The sequence below is a fragment of the Cynocephalus volans genome, chromosome 2, assembly GCF_027409185.1.
Source record: "Cynocephalus volans isolate mCynVol1 chromosome 2, mCynVol1.pri, whole genome shotgun sequence".
Classification (NCBI taxonomy): domain Eukaryota; kingdom Metazoa; phylum Chordata; class Mammalia; order Dermoptera; family Cynocephalidae; genus Cynocephalus; species Cynocephalus volans.
The window spans coordinates 170,005,335-170,026,227 of record NC_084461.1 but is presented as its reverse complement, the minus strand read 5'-3'; the positions used below and the strand labels follow the sequence as shown (position 1 = coordinate 170,026,227).

General features: G+C 40.5%; 1 protein-coding gene across 2 annotated transcripts in view; it reads left to right on the top strand.

Moving 5' to 3' along the window:
- The window catches only part of DOCK5 (dedicator of cytokinesis 5), a 207,396-nt gene that overhangs the window by 43,950 nt on the left and 142,553 nt on the right, over window positions 1–20,893 (top strand). For both annotated transcript variants that reach the window (XR_010022681.1, XM_063087796.1), the window contains exon 2: window positions 13,388–13,471. Coding sequence is in view for 1 of the 2 variants with exons in the window: in XM_063087796.1 (XP_062943866.1) it covers window positions 13,388–13,471 (84 nt within the window). In the remaining variant the exon portion in view is untranslated. The remainder of the gene's footprint in view (window positions 1–13,387; window positions 13,472–20,893) is intronic.

Below are 20,893 nucleotides of genomic sequence, written 5' to 3'. Positions count from 1 at the left end.
AAGTGGGCAGGTGGAGAGCAGAGAGTCTGAGAAAACTCTAGGCGTGAAGCCCAAGTGACTAAATGAAAAATGTCCCCAGTTGTCTAACTGAAATAGACCCATCTTCAGTTTTTTTCTCCTTATGTATGCTCTGTGCTGATGTTTTAAAAATGTCTTCTGGGGCAGGGGCTGAGTTAGGGATATAAGTGTGTGTGTGATAGACAGGGCACTGCTTACCAACTGGTTCATTATATTGAAATAAAATATAATGTGCTAATGTGGAAGACCAGGAAATATATTTTCCACTACTTTTAGAGTGGTTTCTTTTTTTTTTTTTTTAATTTTTAAATGCCAGAAAACAAGCATGCCTAGAATTCTGGTTGGAAAAACGTTATTTTCTATTAACATTAAGCTTGTGTTGTAAGTTAGGTTGTTATATTTTATGGACTATATTTTCTTTTTATGAGCATTCATGCCTAAAATATTTCATTACTTTGGGGATAACCCAAGAGGTATATTGAAATTGCCAAACTTTTCCACTCTATTTTTGCTTATTTTCAAGTGTCTTTGAAAAGAAAATAGTGTTCAGGTGAATTTTTTTAAACTGTAAAGTGATTATAGTGAAATTCAAGCTGTGAAATTGTTTTTCATTTTTTCCAAAATTAGGTCATAGAAATAACATATTTACCTTTCTTCAGATTACAGGGAGTAATGAGATTGAAAAGATTGTTTCATATCTTTGCATTGTATTGACTCCAATTAATTATATGTTGAAAAGAAAATTTTATTTGGTTACTAAAAATATTATATATATGAAGAAGGCAACTATGTTGGAAAGTCAGCTCTTCGTATGTTCTAGACCTTATGTTTGCTTGCTTAGTTTTTTTATTGGATTTATTTTTTTATTTATTGCATAAATAGTAACTGGTCATTTGTATTTGTTCCTCCACTGTTTTTTTTTTTTATTGTTTACTTTAAGAGTATAATATAATACAAGGTGAAATTTATTATAAAGATCACTTACGTAGCCTTGCAGAATTGGATCTAGAATTCCAGTTGTAAAGGTCTCTAAAAATTAAAAAAGGGGGGGGGTTAGCACTCACCAATGTTGTTTTGTGGTACCAAAAGGCATATATGTTGATGATTATTATTTATTTTATTTTATTTTTTAATTTTAATTTATCAATATACAATGTAGTTGATTTTTGTGTCCCTTTATCAATTCCTCCTTTCCTCCCTCTCCCCTCTTCCCCCCATCAACATCATATCTGTTCACTTGTCTTAAGTTCAAGGAATTGTGCTGATGATTATTAAAAATGATTCTGAAGACCTAGTTCTGAGTCTCAGCGCTACCTCTTACTTAGTGGTAATAAAGATAGTTAACATTTACCCAGGGACTGCTGTGTGCCAGGCACGGATTTAAGTGCGTTATGCTTATTATCTCTTAATCTTTACAAGAACTGTATATGTGAGATGCTATAATTGTACCTATTTTATAGGTGAGGAAATTGAAGCATCAAGAGGTTAAATTTTCTCCACAAGAACCAGTAAATACAGAGCCAGGCTTTGGGCACAGGTGGTGTGAAACCAGAGCTGGTATGATTAACAGTCATCATACTGTAGACCTCTTAATCTTTCTGAGATTATGTTTCTTTATCTGTGAAATGATGACTGTGTTAGCTTTTTCTTCTTTGCTGGTTTTACAAGGATCAAATATAGTTATGCAGAGGTTTTGGAAGTGTCATCACTAAACGAGCAGCATAAGCAGTATTTGGGAACATGTTACAAATGCAGATTCTCAGGCCTCATTCCTACCCTACCGAATCGGAAACTCTGAGATTAGGACCCAGAAATCTATGTTTTAACAGCCCTCTAGGTGATTCTGATGCAGGCTACAACTTGTGAAAACCATTGGAATAATAATATATGTGAAGATATATGTTAACATGCAATAAGTTATATAAAAGTTTTCTTTTTATCATTGTGAATACCCTCCATATATGCATATCCGCCTAACTGTTTTTTTGTTTTAATTATATATTGAATGCATAAAGAATATTTGCAATATTTGTGAAGAGTATGAAGAAAAACAGTAATAAAAACACCCATGTATCCCCATTAAATGAATTGCAAAAAAAGATTCTCAGAATATTAGTCCCACACTCATATTTCTTCCTAATTGTCTCACACCCCCACCCTACCCTGGTTGTAGAAAATCCTCAAATTAGGGTATTTTATTTCCTCAGTTTTTTCTGTAGTTTTACCATATGTATAGATGCATCTTTTGAAAACCCAAGTCACTTAGTTTTGCAGGGTTTTCAATTTTATCTAAAGGCATCATCTGTATATATTTTTTCCTGTGATTTTGTAATTTGTTCAACATTTTTGTTAGCATTATGTATGCATTCATTTTCTCTGGTATGTAGTATTCTATATTTGAATATACCATAATTTTTCCATTTTCCTTTCAGTGGATATTGGGTTGATGCCAGTTTTTGCCATTGCAAACACTGCTACTGTGAATGTTCTTGTACATATTTCTTGGTACATGTGTGTATTGCTCGGGCTAGGGCCCACAGACCCTTCAAACCCATTGTACAGACTGGGTCATAAACCCCTCACCTGCAAGTCCATGAGCTAGGTAATAGGAAAAAGATCCTGGGAGCCATGGGTAAAAATTAATGGGCTTTATTCAGATGCAAGCTTAGGTAGCTAGCAGCAGCCACCCTAGTGGCTTCCTGGGATATCCCAAGGGGCACTGTGGCTCATAGCCATTCGTCCTTTATACTTACGTTCAATAACCCAGGAATGCATGAGTCATACTACCCAGGAACTCCTGGACACCCATGCACATCCACAATCAATAACCAAGGAACTCTTGTTCACACATGCAGTTATCATTTACATCAAATGCTCAGCAAGATTCCGAACCCCCTGAGGGACCTGACCATTTACTTTTCATTTTCCCTACAATGTGTATAAGAGTTTCTCTGGTATACTAGTTTTCAGACTATTTCACCAGCAAACCCATAGGAAGAAATGCACTTTTCCACCATAACTGAGCAGTTTCAGATTGCTTGTTGTAGTATAGAGAAATACAGTGGATTTTTGTATATTGAGCAAAAAAATTGGGTCCTGAAACCTCCCTGAATTCACTCAGTTGTAGTAACATTTTTGTAAATGCTTTAAGATTTTCTATATAGATCATATGTCATTTGCTAATAAACACAAACATTTGCTAATAAATAAAATAATACATAATTTTATGTTATTTTTTCTAGTTAATGAGCTTTTTATTTCTTTTTCTTGTGATATTGCACTAGCTGGAACCACCATTAAAATGTGGAATAAAAGTAATGGGAGCAGATATCCTTGCTTTATTCCTAGTATTAGGGGAGTACATTTAATATTTAATATTTAACAATTCAGTATGATATTACCTGTAGGTATATCATGGATACTCTTTATTGGGTTAAAGATATTCCAAGTTTGGTGACTGTTTTTTATTATGATTTTATTAGATGGATGTCAGATTTTATCAAATGCATTTTCCACATCTGTTGAGATGATCATATGTTTTATTCTTTTTGAACAGCCCTTTGGTTATTTAGAGGTGTATTGTTTCCAAATATTTTGGGATTTTCTAAGTGTCTTTCTATTATTGTTTTTTAATTTAATTCCATTGTAGTCAAAGAGCATGTCTTATATAACTTGAATCCTTTTTAATTAATTAGGACTTGTTTTATCATCTGATCTATGTCATTTCTTCGTCTTTTTCTAAAATTCATTTTTTCCTAACTATGAGTGATATTTTCCTTCTTCTGTGCATGCCTGGCAATCTTGAACCAGATGTCAGACACTGTGAATTTTACCTTGTTGGAAACTTGAGCCTTGTTCTGGGATGCATTTATTAGGAAACGTTTCATTCTTTCAAGGTTTGCCTTTAAGCTTTATTATGCAGGACCAGCTTAGCCTGCAGTCTAGGCCCAGTTTGGCTGCATGTCTTAGTACCAGCTGCTATAACAAGTGCCATAGATGGGGTGGCTTATAAACAACAGAAATTCATTTCTCACAGTTCTGGAGGCTGGAAGTCCAAGACCAGGGTGCCAGCATGGTCAGTTCTGGTGGGGGCCTTCTTCTAGGTTGTAGATAGCCAGCTTCTCTCTGTGTCCAGGAAGAAGGCAGGGAAACTCTCTGGGGTCTCTTTTATAAGGCACTGATCCCATCATGAGGCATCTACCCTCATGACCTAATCACCCCCTAGAGGCCTCACATCGTAATACCACGCTGGGCATTAGATTTCAACATATGAATTTTGGAGGTACACAAACATTCAGTCCATAGCACTGCATTACTGAGTATTCAGTACCCTTCTGTGTTCTCAGCCCCATGCCCATGTTTCACAATGTTTATTGACTCTGGTCGTGGGGACTGTGAAGTGTGCCCAGTCCTGTGTGAACGTTGGGAATTGTTCCTCTGGCTGTTTTCCAGTGGTTCTTGCCTTGGTCCTTGGGTATTTTCTTCACACACATGTGCTGGCCAGTACTCAGTCACAGACTCCAGGGAAACTTCTGCACATTTCTGGCGCTCTTTGTGGAGCCCTCTCCTCTCTGATTCTCTGCCATTTTAGCCACATGAGCTCCCTGAATTCTCAAGTCTCTTTCCTCATCTCTGGGGGACCACCAGCCCCCTGCATGTGGCTGGAAACCCTGTGCAGCAGTGAGCCGAGGCAGGAGTAGACCTACCTCGATGGGTCCTCTTTTCAGGCATGGCTCTCCTGCATTGCCTGCTGCTCAGTGTCTGAAAACCAGTGTGTCCTGGATCTTGCCCAGTGTTGCTTAAAGCAAGATCATTCATGTGGCCATTGGTTGACTTTCTTTTGGGGGGGGGAGGGGGGGCCTGCTGGCCAGTAAGGAGATCCAAACCCATGACGTTGGTGTTATAAGGCTGTGCTCTAGCCAACTGAGCTAACCAGCCAGCCCCATCTGGCCCTTGATGGGTTCCCTGGTCTACTAGGAACATGAACGGGATGGAAATATGTATTTTTTTAGAAAGCAAAACGTTCCGAATTAATATGGATATTTCCAACTCAAATAGATTATCCCAGAGTTAGGTAACTTTTTTGATTTTGTATTTGTTTTTTATGCTGAAAAATCTTGGTTCCAAAGATATTGCCAATAATTGCTCTTTATGTTTCCTCTTATTCTTACAACCACCATCAGAGGTAGGTGAAATACCAGTCCACCAAACAAATGTACCTGTTTTGATGAGGAAACTGAAACCTGGAAAGATTGAATCACTTGTCTGAAAGTCCAGGATGGTAGTTTATTGGCCAATCCCTGAAATTATCTTCAAGGCTTGATTATAATTTTGTTTCACCTTGATGTATTACTTTTTGTGTTTACACACACACACACACACACACACACACACACACCCACCCACCCACCCACCCACCCACCCACCCCTTGGGCTTCCTTTTTCTCATTTATGAAACAAGGGACCAAGTGTTTTCCCAGATCTCTCTTGTTTCTGGCTTTGTCTTGAGCTCTTTCTTTTTTCAATCTGCCTTCCCTCCATTGGTTTTCCCACTGAGCTTTCAGTAGGATGTGACTCTGATGTGTACAATGCCAGAGAAACTGGGATTCAGCTCTAAAACCCTCCTGAGTGTGGCCCATGGAATTAGGGAGTCCAGCCAGAGCTTGTCCTGGGACAGGCCTCAGGCTAGAAGCCCTGTTGAGAAGTAAGCCCAAGTCAAAAAAAGCTGTTGTAATGGTGTTTTCAGGTTGATGTTTTTAAATTAATGGGTTTTGCAGCCTGGTTGGGGATCATTCCGTTTCTCAGTGAAATGTGTTTTGTCTCAGATTCATGTTATGAGGGTACTTCTAAAAGTTCATGGAAAAATACAATTGAGAGATATATTTCCATGAAATTTTTGAACACCCTCATGGGTATGGAGAAAATAGGACATTTTTGACTGTCATCTAGAAGTGCTTTTTCTAGATTCCACAGTAATCTCTGGCATTTATCTTCATATTCTCCCTTCTGCAGTTATTATTTCTGTCCGTAACTTAGATAGATGAAACGTAATAGAATCTTAGACGTGACCATCTTAGTCTTAGATCTGTTTAATTTTTATTTAGCACAAGCGTATACCAAGAACCACCTGATAATGACACCTTGTTTGATTGGGGGAAGGTGTTCAGGGCTGGGTAGTTAGTTCATTTTCTCCTTTGTTATTAAAGCCCTGCCATTCTTGTCCTCAGACTTTTTCTCTTTTACTTCTTGTTTTACTTAATAAGAAAGAGATCCATTGAAAGGACTTTTTCTCTTTTACTTCTTGTTTTACTTAATAAGAAAGAGATCCATTGAAAGGACTTTTTCTCTTTTACTTCTTGTTTTACTTAATAAGAAAGAGATCTGTTGAAAGGAATAGAGGCTCATAGAGGCAGGAACAGCGTTAGAATGTGGACCATTGGTGTTATATCTAGGCTGCGGTGCTTTCGTGAGTGTGTGATTGAGGGCATCATTGGCGTTCTGAGCAATACCCTGTTTCCTCAGTTCGGTCATGTTCAGAAATGCTCGGAAGGGGCTGCAAGAAAATGGTTAACATATTAAAATATCCCCTGACCCTGGTGCTGCTTCTGGGAGTTACCTAGAAGCTCCTAGAGGAGTTCTGTACTTAATTGCCTGCAGTGAGATGGCTTTGCTGTCCTTAGGACACCTTTATTTCCTTGTCCAGCAGCCATGACCTTGGAAGGACATTGAGGCTACCTTGTCCTATGACCTCTACAGGCCTTCGTGATTTATAGTTGTCATTGAACAACTGACTGCCACTGGTGTGTGGATGAAGTGACTGTCTATCTTTGAGGACGTAGCTGCCACCCTGTTCAAAGTGGGAAGCATGACAGGGCGAGACAAAGGAAGGAAGAGAAAGGAAGGTGACCGCTCTTTATTCAGTGCCTACCAGGTGTTAGTCATAGTCCTGGGGAGAAATTCTGCATAAATTTTCCTTTTCAGGGTTCACAAAACCGTGTGAAGAATGTACTGTTGCCTCCATTTTTTAGATGCGGAAGCTGTGGGAAAAAACTCGTGTGTGTAGAACACAGACTTTTTGTTCTGTAATTTTGAATTGCCTTGTTTTGGATTTCCTCCCTTAAACATTTCTTATAAGTTTAATTTCATATAAATTGAAATGAGGTGGCTTATAGGAAATCACTTGGTACCAATGAGGAAATCAATAAATTGTAACTGGGTTTATATCCAAGAATCTTCTCTCCAGTTCAAGATGTTTACCTGTCCTACCCACAAATATATATACTCCTTCAGACAGAAATTTCTAAATCATAACCAATGAGTTGATTTTGAAATTGTTCTCCTAACTAGTCTAGAAGGCAAAGTCATGACTCTCGGTGAGAAGTGGAGTTGATGTCCTAATCTGACAACCCCTGGCCTGGAGAGATCTGAGCAAAGAGGTACCATGATGGTCACCGCATAGCAGAAAGTCTGGTTTGGAACCTAATTGTAATTATCAGCCTAAAACCACAGAATTTTACTTCTTGGCATTGAATACAATTCTCTGATCCTTATAGTGTAATGTAACTAAAGAGCAAAAGATAATAAGAATCCTCTTGGCCTTTTAGGATTTTGTTGTGTCAAAGTCAAGGTGAAGGTCAAAGATGAGTTGGGCCTCTTTAGCTTTTATAGAACTAATGGCTAAAAGTAGGCAGATCAAGATGATAATGAAAAAGAATGTTTGATCATCTTTTTAATATTCCGAATAGTGTACAACTCAATTGGGGCCTTGTTCTGTCTGCTGGATCTTCCTTTGGTAGATTTTATTAAAGGACCAATAAAAAATGTAATGTTTTAGGTATTCTTCAGGAGGTTGCAATTTGAGGATTCATGATAGAACCTCATTAATTAGAAATATTAGTTACTAGTGACCCACAGACTTTTCATTGTCAAAACTGATTCTCAGTTTGGAGCTGAGAAGTCTGTCCTATTGGTTTTTTATTGCAAAATCCAAAGACTTCAATTTTCTTCTTTCATATAAGCCTGATTTAAAACAAAAAGCCAAATCAAGGATTTGGTAAAATGTAAACTTCTTTGCATTTTTAGATATACTGTCTTGTCTACTAGTCTCTGAAAAATTACACTTTATATCAGGAAAATAATCTGTTTAAGGAAGAATTCCAGCAATTTGTCTTTCCCAACCTTACACACAGCAGCCAGCGAAGCAATTTATATACAGCGACTCCCTGTTCTTGTTTAATTTCCTCAGACAAAACAAGATTGTGGTGGTGCCTGCTAGTTTGAGATGGCACACCATGTTTCTCTTACTTCTTACCATCACCTCGTGAATCAGAGGACGTTAGAGCCAACAGGGCCATTAGAATCATCTGATCCAATCCCTATTTTATAGATGAGAAACTAAGGCCTAGACTAAGTAATTCATCCAAGGTCATGCGATATGTAAGTTGTAAAGTTGGGTCTTGAATTACGTTTTGTGTAACTTTAAGGTTTTCTTTGGTTTCCCCTCTCCGTATCTGTCCTTGTAATGGTTGTCCATGTTCTAGGAAAAACATATGGCCCACTAAGCGCATTAGTTGTATTCTTGTTCTCAGAATAGCAGAGGACAACGTGATCACCAGTTACTGATTGGTGATAAAGCTTGTTTTTGGAAGTAGGATTCTCCTTTAATGAGAGGAAGCTAGGCTGTTCTCTCTGTTTCTAGACTATTCCAGAGCATGCCTTCGCCATTATGGATTAGCTTGGCCAAATGTGATGAAGGGACCACCTTTAGTAACACTTTGCTGCTTGCAAGCTGGGTTTAACCCCTCTGAGTCCCATCTTTCTCATTAAATAGTGCAGTGCGTGGCATCCACTTTATACAATTACTGTGTGACATATTGTATATGAATTGAAACTAGAAAGTGCAATGGAAATCTGAGGTGTACTAAGGTGAGGGATCTGGAGGGCGTGGTTCTAAAGTGTATAGTTGGGTTCATTAGATGATGGCTAGAAGTGACTGGAAATCTTAGAGGATTTCCAATCCTTGTCCTCTAAGCGGTGGTGATGTTTCGCTCTGGTGAAGGGCACTTATGAAGGGGTGCGCTTCCTACCTGGATCTGTTCGAAAGCTCAGCTGCGAAAGGCAAATTCTGTGCTGTGATTAACAGGAAGTGGCTGGAGAGGTGATTTTGGCGTCCCTTCCTTGAGTGATGGAAACCACAGCTGCCTCTTTGGAGGAAAGCAGAAGTGTGTTTGGGTTTGGGGAAGAAGTTGGTGAATAACCAAACTGTTGGGTGGATTTTATAGAATGAGTAAAACTGTTACTTTTAAATATATATATATATATATTCCTTTTAAAAATCATTATTGTGCCTGGAGTGCCTGCCTTGGATCTGACCCTGTGCAGTATAGTGAGAGGACACAAAAGCCAGGTGTATCCAGGTCTACATTCATGAGGGTTTACCTTCTAATTGGTGGCAGACAATTACACAGGATTGTTTGTGATTAAGAACCCAAACTGCTGGAGGGGAAAACTATTGTGGGACATCAGAGATGGAAGAGATTCATGCACGGTAGTAGGGAGCCAGTATTTGTTGAGTTGAATTATAGATGTGAGATTTGGATTGTTATGAAGAAAAAGACAGGCTATTATGCTAGGCAGGGATAAACCGTGGCTTGAGCACAGAATTTAGGGGAGAATATATGTCTTGAGTGGAATTTGGCAAATGGTGGAGGCAAAGGTGAATAATTAAGGCCAGGACAATTTTTGGAGCACTTTGATTGTCCGGCATAGGGGTCTAGATTTTAAGGAAACATAGTGGTCTTCTGTGTGTATGTGCATGTGTGTTTCCAACAGTTCTTGGAGGGTGTCTGTGTGTGGAGCTCCCAGTGCGAGGTGTTGCCCTTGAGAGCTTGTGCTTACTTTCCCAGTGACTAAGAACAAGGAAGAGATGAAGCTTGGTCACTGCACAACACGTTGTGACACACTGACCTCACTACTTCCTGTTTCCATCTGAGAGGGGGGCTGGTGGCAGGAAACATCTCGGTGGAAGACATTACTATTAGTCCATTTTCTGTTGCTTTTAACAGAATACCTAAAATTCTACAGCAACCCGGGGTTTCACATGGAGAGAGAATGGGCTGAGCAAGAGAGCTAACTTGTTCACTCGCTGTCTTATAAAGCCATCAAAACCATGCCCATGACAAACTATTAAACCATCAACCCGTTACTCCATGGATGGTTCCATTCATTTCACGAGGGCGTGGTCCTCAAAGTCCACTCACCTCTTAAAGGGCCACGTTCCACCACCATATTGGGGGTTAAGTTCCAACAGGAGCTTGGGGGGACATTCAAACCATAGCAGCAGTGAATGGGAACCAGAGGGCCTCGAGCATGTGAGGTCTACATTTTCTGTAGAAAACCGGCAAAACATTCAAGTAAACTAGCAGTCAGATGAAGGAGTTGAACTTCAGTGGAATAGTCACTATGACCCAGTGACCCATGAACAGATCTAGGGATTGGGAACTAACTCCTACTTATGAATTCTAATTTCTCCTAACCTACTTCACCAGCCAAATACTTGTTCTGAATTCATAGTCGAGTCCAAAAGTGTAGTAAAAAATAGTTCCAACATAATTTGTCCAGGCTTCTGTGTCAAGACTGCAGAAGAACATTATTTGTGTGATTTTCTTCATAAAGGAGAAACCACTTAAAAACAGGTGGCTGGAGGAGTGTTTCTTCCCGTTCACTGATATGTTGACTGTGACATAAGCCAAGCCTCAGGTGTTGGGGGCATTGCAGGCTCAGGGAAGAGCAGGGAGTGGCCGCCATTGGCAGTGACAGGGACACCTTTCTTCCTTTGTGACTCCTGTGCATATGCAAATGGATTGAGTGCCAGTCCTCAAGTGCTCATCAGGCTTGCAGAGATGCAGAGCATCCTGGGTTCCCTGGATTGTCAGGCAATGGGCTAGAGCCGAATCTTTAAGGTGGTTCTTTTCCCTGGAGGGACGCAGATCATCAGGAGATCAAGAGCAAGAAATAAATCTACTTAAAAACAAACAAACAAACAAAAAACAGCTTCATTGGAGTATAATTTGCATACCATGTAATCCACCCATTTTAAGTATATAATTCGATGATTTTTAACAAATTTACAGAGTTGCGTAACTATCACCACCATCCAGGTTTAGGATGTTTCCTCCCCAAAAGCGTCCAGGTGCCTGTTGTGCTCAGGAATCGTTCCCACCCCCGCCCCAGGGCAACCAATCTGCTGTACTGTCTCTGATTCGCCTGTTCTGGACATTTCAAACAAATGAAATCATAAAGTATGTGGTCCTTTGTATCTGTCTTCTTTCATTTAACATAATGTTTTTTTGAGGTTGATCCATGTTGTAGCAGGTGTCTGTATTCCATTCCTTTTTATTGCTGAGTAGTATTCCATGGCGTGGATGTACCATGTTTTGTGCATCCATTGATCAGATGATGAGCTGTCTCCACATTCTGCCTATTTTGAAAAATGCTGCTGTAAGGGTTTCCTGTGGCTGTTGTAACTAATTACCACAAATGTGGTGGCTAAAAACAACAGAAATGTATTCTCTCACCGATCTGGAGACCAGAATTCTGAAAACAGGGTGTGGACAGGGCTGTGCCTCTGGAGACTCTTGGGGAGATTCTCTTCCTTACTTCTGGCTCCTGGTGGTTGCTGGCTGTCCTTGACACATGTGGTTGCATTTAGGGTCCACCCTGATAATTCAGGAAAAGCTGCTCCTCTCGAGATCCTTAACTTAATCAACTCTTTTCATATGAGGTAGCATGCCCAGGTTCTGAAGATTTGATGTAGATATGTTTTGGGGAGCCACTTTTTGGCCCACCACAGCAGCTATGAACATTCACTTAAGGTTTTTGTGTAGACATGTGGTTTCATTTCTCTTTGTAGAGACCTAGGAATGGAATTGCTGGTCACATTGTAAATTTATGTTTAACTTTATGAGGAATTGCTGAACTGTTTTCTGAAAGAGCTTTATCATTTTATATTCCTACCAGCAATGTGTGAGGGTTCTAGTTTCTCCACATTCCTGCCAATTGTCTGCCTTTTTTTTTTATATCATAGCTGTTCTAGTGGGTGTGAGGTGGTATCTCATTGTGGTTTTAATTTGCATTTCTCCGATGACTAATAATGCTGAACATTTTTCATGTGCTTATTCATCTTTCATGTATATATTCATATATAATTTTTGGTTAAATATCTATTTGAAGCTCTTGCCCATCTTAAAATGAGGTGGTCTTCTTCTTTTTTTTTTTTTTTTGTGATCAGCAAGGGGATCGCAACCCTTGGCTTGGTGTCGCCCGCACCACGCTCAGCCAGTGAGTGACCGGCCATCCCTATATAGGATCCGAAACAGCAGCGGGAGCGCTGCTGTGCTCCCAAGTGCCGCACTCTCCCGAGTGTGCCACGGGGCCGGCCCGTCGTCTTCTTTTTGAGCTACGAGTTGGTCTGCTGTGTTTTTCACACCCTGGCCCAGCCGTTGCCAATTCTAAGGACTGTGGTGACTGAGGTCAGATTGATGAGGAAGTGCTGGGGCAGAGTGGCTCCCCAGGGTGGCTAGAGCTAGGGCAGGGTGCCATCCCGCCCTGCATCCTGTGTCCATCTGAAACTGGAGGGAAGATGGGACTCACCAGTGGCATTCTGGCCACCAAATACTGTCTTTGAAAAGCCAAGAGATGGCTTCATATGCCCTAGTCATCATGAGTTTAGTGGTATTGCAGGCTGGCTTGTTGTCTGATGAACAAGGGGACTGACCCACAGAACCCCACAATATATTCTCTCTCTCTCCCTTTTTTTTTGCTTTTTTGCATTAATTTTATTTAATTAATTTTATTTTATATTTTTATTGAAAATTGATTGTACATATCTGTAGGGTACAGTGTTGAATATCAATATCTGTGTGCAATATGTGATGCTCAAATCAGGATACTTAGTATATTCCATAATACACAATGTAATCATTTTTTGTGGCCCCTTTTCCACAATATATTCTCATTGGAGCCTGTTTTTTTCTTTCATAATGCTTATCACAACTTTAATTACATAGTTATTTTTATGATTATATATCTAATATCTTTCTTCCCCCCACTAGGCTATTAAGTTCCTTGGGGACAGAGGTCATGTATCTTCTCACTCTATCACAGTCTCTAACAGCATGACACATAGTAGGCGACCGATCAGTATTTGTCAGATGGAGGAAATAGGGGTCCACTCTGTGCTTTACAATGGGTGATTCACATGAAATTATTAAATAGAGGGTTGTTTGTTGAATAAACAGTTCACTAACCCTTGAACTATGCTACTAAGTGACATGTGTTCTGATTTCCCCCTGTTATTTCTCATTTCCAGCGATCTACAACTACAGTGCTTCTCAAGATGTGGAGCTCTCCTTGCAGATTGGTGACACAGTGCACATCCTGGAGATGTATGAGGGTAAGTCTGGATGGCCTCCTGCCAGACGGCGGCAAAGGAAGAAATGGTGCAAGTTACTTATGAATAAGGCACTTAGAGTAAACATCAACATGCTTTATACTTCCTGAAGCAGTGCTGCTAAAAATCAAGGAAGTACTTAAGTGATACAGTTTTGCACTGAGGGTGGTTTCAAAACAGCCAGCTGAATGCCTGAGTACAGACATGTCCAGACACCAGAGTCAGGGCAGGTGAATGTGTTCAGGATGCCGTTATTGTGCCCCAACTACTGGGTACAGAAGGATCAGCTGCAGCACTGGTTCATGAGGGACTCTTGAGACACTGGGCTGGCGGTAGCTTCAAGGAGGCATTGCTGATTAAGGATCCCTTTCCACCTAGCACTCAGTGTTGCCACGTTGGGGGAGCAGTGAGGGAGAGACTTTCTGATGTTACTAAAATTCTTTCAGAGAATTAGGTCAGGACTACGGCAGATCCAGAAAGCCTATTTGTATACTTCCTCCAACTAGGTTGGGCTAGGGCAGTGGTTCCAGTTAACCTGTTAGTGGGCTGCAGGGCAGTACTGAGGACTAGCTGTTTGTCTGCAAAACATAGGATCGGTCTGCACCCAGCCCGGGCTTCTAGCTTCCACTGAGGTTCTCTGAATCCTAGTAGGAGATGCCTCCATGTACCCACATTTCTAATCCAAACCACCAGAGCACAACAAAAGTGTATCCAGGCCACTGAAATTGAGAGTCACAGCAAAGAACAAACTTTAGGGCCCAGTTAGTCCTTCTGAAGGTTGAGGTGGAGATGAGGGTGAGGCGTGTTAGAGCAGGGAGTCTGCATTTGCAGGGTCTGGCCCTCCATACAAAAGCTAAGTCATCTGCCTGGTTGCACAAAAGACTGCTGTTCTGCTACCTCCCTTTGGTTTTTGGCAGAGGGCTGGGGTTTTGCATTATCCTTGTCCCTTGTACATAACTCAGTGTAATTGTATAGCTCCCAATGGCTGGCAGAAGACAGAGGGGGCTGTGTGGACCCTTCCATTCCAGTCTCCCTCTTCTGCTTTCATCTTCTCCATCTCAGACCCAGCCAAGCATCGATTCTGAGTCTCCAAGGCACCATGGACAGTCGACTTATCTTTTCAGGACTTCTTTGCTTATGAAAACCACAGTCCCCTCAAACCTCACTAAGTCACACCTCTTTGTCAGAGGGCAGATTAAGCTACTCTGTCTAGTCTCTATGCACACACATTTTCCCATTGTGCAGGTAAAAAGCATACGTTCAGTTTTTGTAACTCCTCCGTGTGGGCTTGGAAAAGATGTATATTAAAGGATTATTGGGTACGAAATTCTACATATGATAATTAGATTCTAATTTCTTAGTCATTTTCATATTTGCTGCATGCTCATTTTTTTCTGCTTTTTCTATTACTGATAGAAGTGTGTTTAATCTTCCACCATGATTATAGTTTTTCTGTATCTCTTTCCAGTGATGTCACTTGTTTGCTTTATATATTCTGAGACCTGTTTTGGGGTGATTACCATTTTAGAATTGTGTTAATTCCAACTTTTAATTTCTGTTTATTAAAACTTTTATCATTGGCTTCATCCGTAGTAGTGTGTTATGCCTTACTCTATTTTGTCTGAAATTACAGCCAACTCAAGGGCTGTAATTACAGCAAGGGCTCCGATTTTTGTCCTCCTGGGCCAACAAGGCTGTCAGAAATGCTGCTCAACTTCTCAGCCCACTCGGGAAACTTTTCTTAAATCAGTAGATGCCCCAAGAGGAAAGAAAGCAGCTCTAAATTCTGGTCTGGTCTTTTTGCAGTCTTGTTCTTTTTCTGATCTTGACCTGGTATTTCTTCACTGCCATGTTACTTCTTTTGTGTGTGTGTGTGTGTGTGTGTGTGTGTGTGTGTGTGTGTGTGTGTGTGTGTGTGTGTGTGTGTGTGTTGTTTTGTCAAACTTTTCTAATTGTTTTGCAGATTGTGGGAGGGAAGAATGGTCTGAAATAAAGTATATTATATCTTTAAAATACATTCTTAAAATTCTTTTTTCATCCTTATGTAACCCCAGCGTATTTTTTTGAAAGTTAATTGAAGCAGTTTGTCCTTGTAAGATTCATATTAATAGCAACTTAAAGTGTGCTCACTATTTATACTTTACCAAGTGGTCTACCAGTTGGCCAAAGGTAGCACTCCTATGGACCAAACTAAGGTGGTCACTGAACTTACTTGAATATAAAAATAAACACACACACAAACATATTCATTTCAAATACCATGAACTTGAGTGTAGAAAGTCCAAAACCCACAGTGCTTCTAATATATTGCAATTTACACAACAGTGGGCACGCAGGAAGTGCTGGCCCAGTAGACAAGCATAAAAAAAAAAAAAGTTAACTTTATCAATGTTACTTCTTCAATATGATGATCAAGCACTATAAGTCCTGCCAGCAAGAAGCCAGTTTTTTTTGCTAATTGCTACCGTAAAACATTTGCTGTATCAGCCATAGAACTCTTTCATCTCAAAGAAGGACATCAGTGTGCGTTCTATAAAAGCGGTCACATGTCCAGGTGTAAACGGGAAGATTTAGAACACGAGCCACATCATGCACTTACTGAGTTGGTTAACTGACTATCACCTGGCATGTCAGCTTCACAGAGAGCTTGTTATATTGGATTATATTTTTCAATAGTGCTTACTGTATGGGATTAATTTTTTTAAATTGTGCCTCCCTTGCCAGATGCCCAGTGATAGGTTCTTGTCTCTGCTGAGTACTTAGAGTTCTTGGCTGGATTTGCAAATTCCTGCATTATTTCAGGCAGTTCAGGACTCAGTGAGGCCAGGAGTGCTTTGCAAACATTCAGCACGATGGAGATGCTGACTAATAAATTGTTCTGTCCCTCCTCCCTCATCCCCTCTTCCCTTTTAAAAAAATAAACACAGTGGAAACACCCACAGTATTGCCAGGAGGAGTTTAAGGGTAATGGTGGCCGTGGGTTCTGCTCTTTCAGCTTCCTGTCTGAGCTGACTCCAGGGGCCTCCCTGTGCACGCTCGGCCCCACCCTGCCTTCAAGATACATGCACACCAGATCTGTGGGTGCTTTTCCAGTGTGGACATGAGCAATTATTTTCTGTCCACAACCCACAACAGAATAGCACTGAGGACCCCCCACACACACACACTTTGCTGTTTCCTGCTCTGGGGCTGAATGAGTAATTTCCAAGAGGGACAGCTTCTTGAAGGCAGAGCCTGCTCCTCCTCCACCTATGGTGCCTAGATAGCACCTACATGGCTCCTGGCATACAGCAGGTGCTCAGCGAAGGTCTGTTGAATGAGTGAGGATAAAATAGGAGACCAAGGCAAGCTGGTGTAGAGAGTTGAGGGCATGGGGGTCACCTCTGCAGAACCCTGGATGTTGCAGGGCAGGGCTGCTCTCCATCTTCCACGAGAGACATACAGGGGCACTGGCATTCCCTGCCCTCTGCAGACAGTAGGAGGACTGTTGCTTTCGTTTTTGGTTTTGTTTTTAAATAACAACTTTATTGATGTATAACTCAAATGCCATACAATTTACCCGTTTAAAGTATACAATTCAGTGGTTATTCACGAACTACACTGTACACAGAGCTAGGCAACCACCATCCCTCTCCTTTCAGAACATTTTCATCACCCCAGAAAGAAACTCTGGGTTCATCAGCAGTCATTCCCCCCCACACACACCCACCCTCCAGCTCTAGACAGCAACACATCTGCTTTCTGCCTCTGTGGATTTGCCTATTCTAGGCATTTCATTAAAGGTAATCATGCAACATGTGGTCCTTTGCGACTGGCTTCTTTCACTTAGCATAATATTTTCAAGGTTCGTCCATGTTGTAGCATGTATTAGTACTTCATTTCCTTTTATTGCTGAGTAATAGTCATCGTGTGGATATCTCTTATTTTATTTATGTATTCATCAGTGTACAGACATTTGGGTTGTTTGGACTTTTTAGCTACATTTGTGTTGTTTAGACTTTTCATAATGCTGCTATGAGCTCGTGTTCAAGTCCTGTGTGGACATTTGTTTTCATTTCCTTGCATAGATAGATGCCTAGTAGTGGAATTGCTGGGTCCTATGGTAACTTGACATTTAGTCTTTTGTGAAACTACCAGACTGATTGAGCTTTGGCTCCAAAAGAGGAGACCACAGTCCAAATGAGAGAGCATTTTTTGTCCCTTATCACTTGTTTCTTTCTGTGACCTCACCCCTGAATTTCATTTGTTACTAAAGGATGAGGGAAGGCTGGCCAGTTAGCTCAGTTGGTTAGAGTACCACCATGTAACACCAAGGTCAAGGGTTTAGATCCCCATACTGGCCAGGAACCAAAAAGAAAAAAGATGAGGGAACAGAATAGAATTGACTGAAAAGCTATACACTTCTCATCCTTTATAGGTCCCCAAGAGTTATTCGCTTTCAGAGAGTTAATTAGGGAGCAAAACTCCTTAAGAACTAAAGCCAACGTCTTTGTCTTTGACACTGACCTGCCCATAGTTGGTGCCATCGTGAATGTTCTTTCCCACCCCAAATCCACAGTGGAAAGAGCTCTGACACCTGGAGATTCCAGTTGTGGTCATTTATTGATTCAGCATTACTTGCTGAGCACCTGCTATGTGCCGAATGCATTTATTGAGCACGAGACATGTTTTAGGCACTGCTGACTCCTGAGTGACAGGACAGCAAGGTTCCTGCTCTCATGGGGTTTACATCGGAGGGACAGACAAAAACAAGTAAACAAAGCAAGTAAATGGAAAATGCAGATACTTACAAGTGCTGTGGGGAGAAGAGGGTGGGGTTGCAGAGACTGGAGTTGGAGGAGGGGATGGAGAAGAAGGGGAAGGACTACTGTAGTTTAAGAGGTTTCATCACTGTTGAGGTTAACTGGTTTGTGTCATGGTCATTTCATCTCAATTTGGGTCACTCTTTGAAGTGAAAGTGACCAAATGCAAGTGCTTTGAAAAATACATAGTGCCTTGTAAATGTAAGGTTTCAGAATCCTGCTATCATGAAACTTTTCTCTCCTGCAATTAAGCAGACCAGTAACAAGTGGTTTCAGACCCAGGATCTACCGAATGAGTTTAACTCATATCCATTGTTAACTTTTTTTTTTTTAAGCTCCATAGACTACTCATAAGCTGAAGAGAAAGGGTGGCTGGTGTTAGCAGTGATTTCTGGGGTAAACACCACAGTTGGCCCCTGTTGGAACTAACAAAATGAGATGATGTCTCAAAGGTGATCAGTGCTCTGCAGAGGCAGGCACAGCACAGTTTTATATTATTTCAGGGCAATTTGTAAAGACTCAAAGGATAGCAAAAACATTTGGGCTGGAACCAGAGGAAAGGGGCAGCCCTGAAAAGTTGAAAGGAATATAAAGAAGCATTTGTATATGTACAGGAGGTCCCCAATAATCCTATGTTATTTCTTCCGTATAGAATGAGGCCAGTTTTAAAATGCATCTTAATCAAGAAATACACTTGCTTATAATATGAAAAGAAGTGAAAATGGACTAAATTTTATCTTTATAAAGCAGGCCTTTGTGAGTAGGTATAGAAGGTAGTGTTATGACATGTTACCTGGTGATGAATTTTGTCTCCATGGCTGATGAAACTCTAACAGAGGCATAAAAAGAGAGGGGGGTTGAGTATTTTTTTTAAGCAGAGGCTTAATCATCATCTTTCTGATATCTGGTACAGGTTGAGCATTCCTAATCCAAAAATCCGAAACCCAAAATGTTCCAAGATCCAAAACTTTTTGAGCGCAGACATGACTCTCAGAGGAAATGCTCGTTGGAGCACTTTGGATTTCAGATTTTTGGATTAGGGATGCTCAACTGGTATGTATTCTGCAAATATTTCAAAATCCGAAAAAATCTGAGATCTGAATCATTTCTGGTTCCAAGCATTTCAGATAAGGGATACTGAACCTGTAAAAAGAACTCTGCAGTGGACCATATGATACAGTAAGGTATCTAACTTTTTGAGAACATCTGATTCAAGAAGATGGATTGTCACATTCTTCTATCCTGTATGACAGTTTATCAACCTTATAGCCTTGAAATCTCTTTATTGTTCCACCTTTCTGTGTGTTTCTTTCTTTACTTGGTCAGCCATGGCCAATGGTCCCAAGACAAGTGAAAGACAGAAAAATCAAAATTGATTTGAAAAATCTGTTCTTAATAGAATGTGTAAAAGTTGACTGGGTATAAGCTGCAATAAGGCAGCTTGTAACTTTTGTTTACTTTTGTTGCCCCACTGGTAAAGAACACTGAAAGTTTATTGCATTTCAGAATCTGTACTGTCACCATGATCTAGTTATAGAAACAACCACTTTCCCAAACATAAATGGCAGTGAGCCCAACAGCTTGGATTTTATGACATGTACTGCATGCAAACATTTTGGCATTTGCCTTGAAAGCAAATTAGGCCGTGTGGCATTTTGTTGAGTGTGCTTGGTCACTTCCCACATCTGTGTGACCTTTACCTCAAGCACAGCTTGTCAGCTGCTACTGCTCAGGACATATGTTCCGGGGATGTGTTTTTCAAAAGATGTGCATAACAGTAGGAGTATGAGGAGTATGAGAAAACCTAATTAAAAACGCAAGCCAGTGAAAAGTCTCATCTTAGATTTAATTTTGTAAGAAAGAGAATGTCTTCTCCTGTTTCTCCCTTTGTGCTTCTAAAAGCCCATCTTTAAAATGTACATTATTCAATTGTAGGCATATATGGAATCTTTGGGTGTATAGGTCAGAACTTCTTTTTGAGTGTTACCTTCATTTAGTTACTCTGTCATGAGCTAGTACTTGGAATTGACCCTGATGTGGATTGATTGAATTGTGTCCCCAAAGTTTATATATTAGAAGCTTAATTCCCACTGTAACTGTTGAGGGTGGGAAATTCTATTATGGTAATTGAAAGGTGGGGCCTTGAAGAGGTGATGAGATTGCAGGACTGTGCAGTAGTGAATGGATTAATAATGGTGGTCAGGGGCATGATTCTGAGGACTTTAAAAGAAGAGCACATGAGAGGTTAGTCTCTCTCTGCTCCACCCTTTTCTGCCATGTGAGATCCCTGAGTCACTGTTACCACCACCAAGACCCTCACCAGATGTGTTCCCTGGACTTTGGACTTCCCAGTCTCTAAAACGGTAAGCAATAAATTTTGTTTTCTTACAAATTAATCAGTTCCATGTATTTTGTTATAAGCAACAGAAACAGACTAATACAGAGCTATTTGGGAAGCTGCCCATGCTCCTAAGGAGGTGAGCTAAGCAAAGATGTTTTGCAGAATATTCTGAAGGAATGTTCCCATGAGCTTTTGTTATTCCACAGATTTTGGTCTTCAAGGGACTTTTGGTTGGATCAAGGGGTCAGGCAGGGGCAGAGTGGTGGGGCAGGCTTCTTGCAT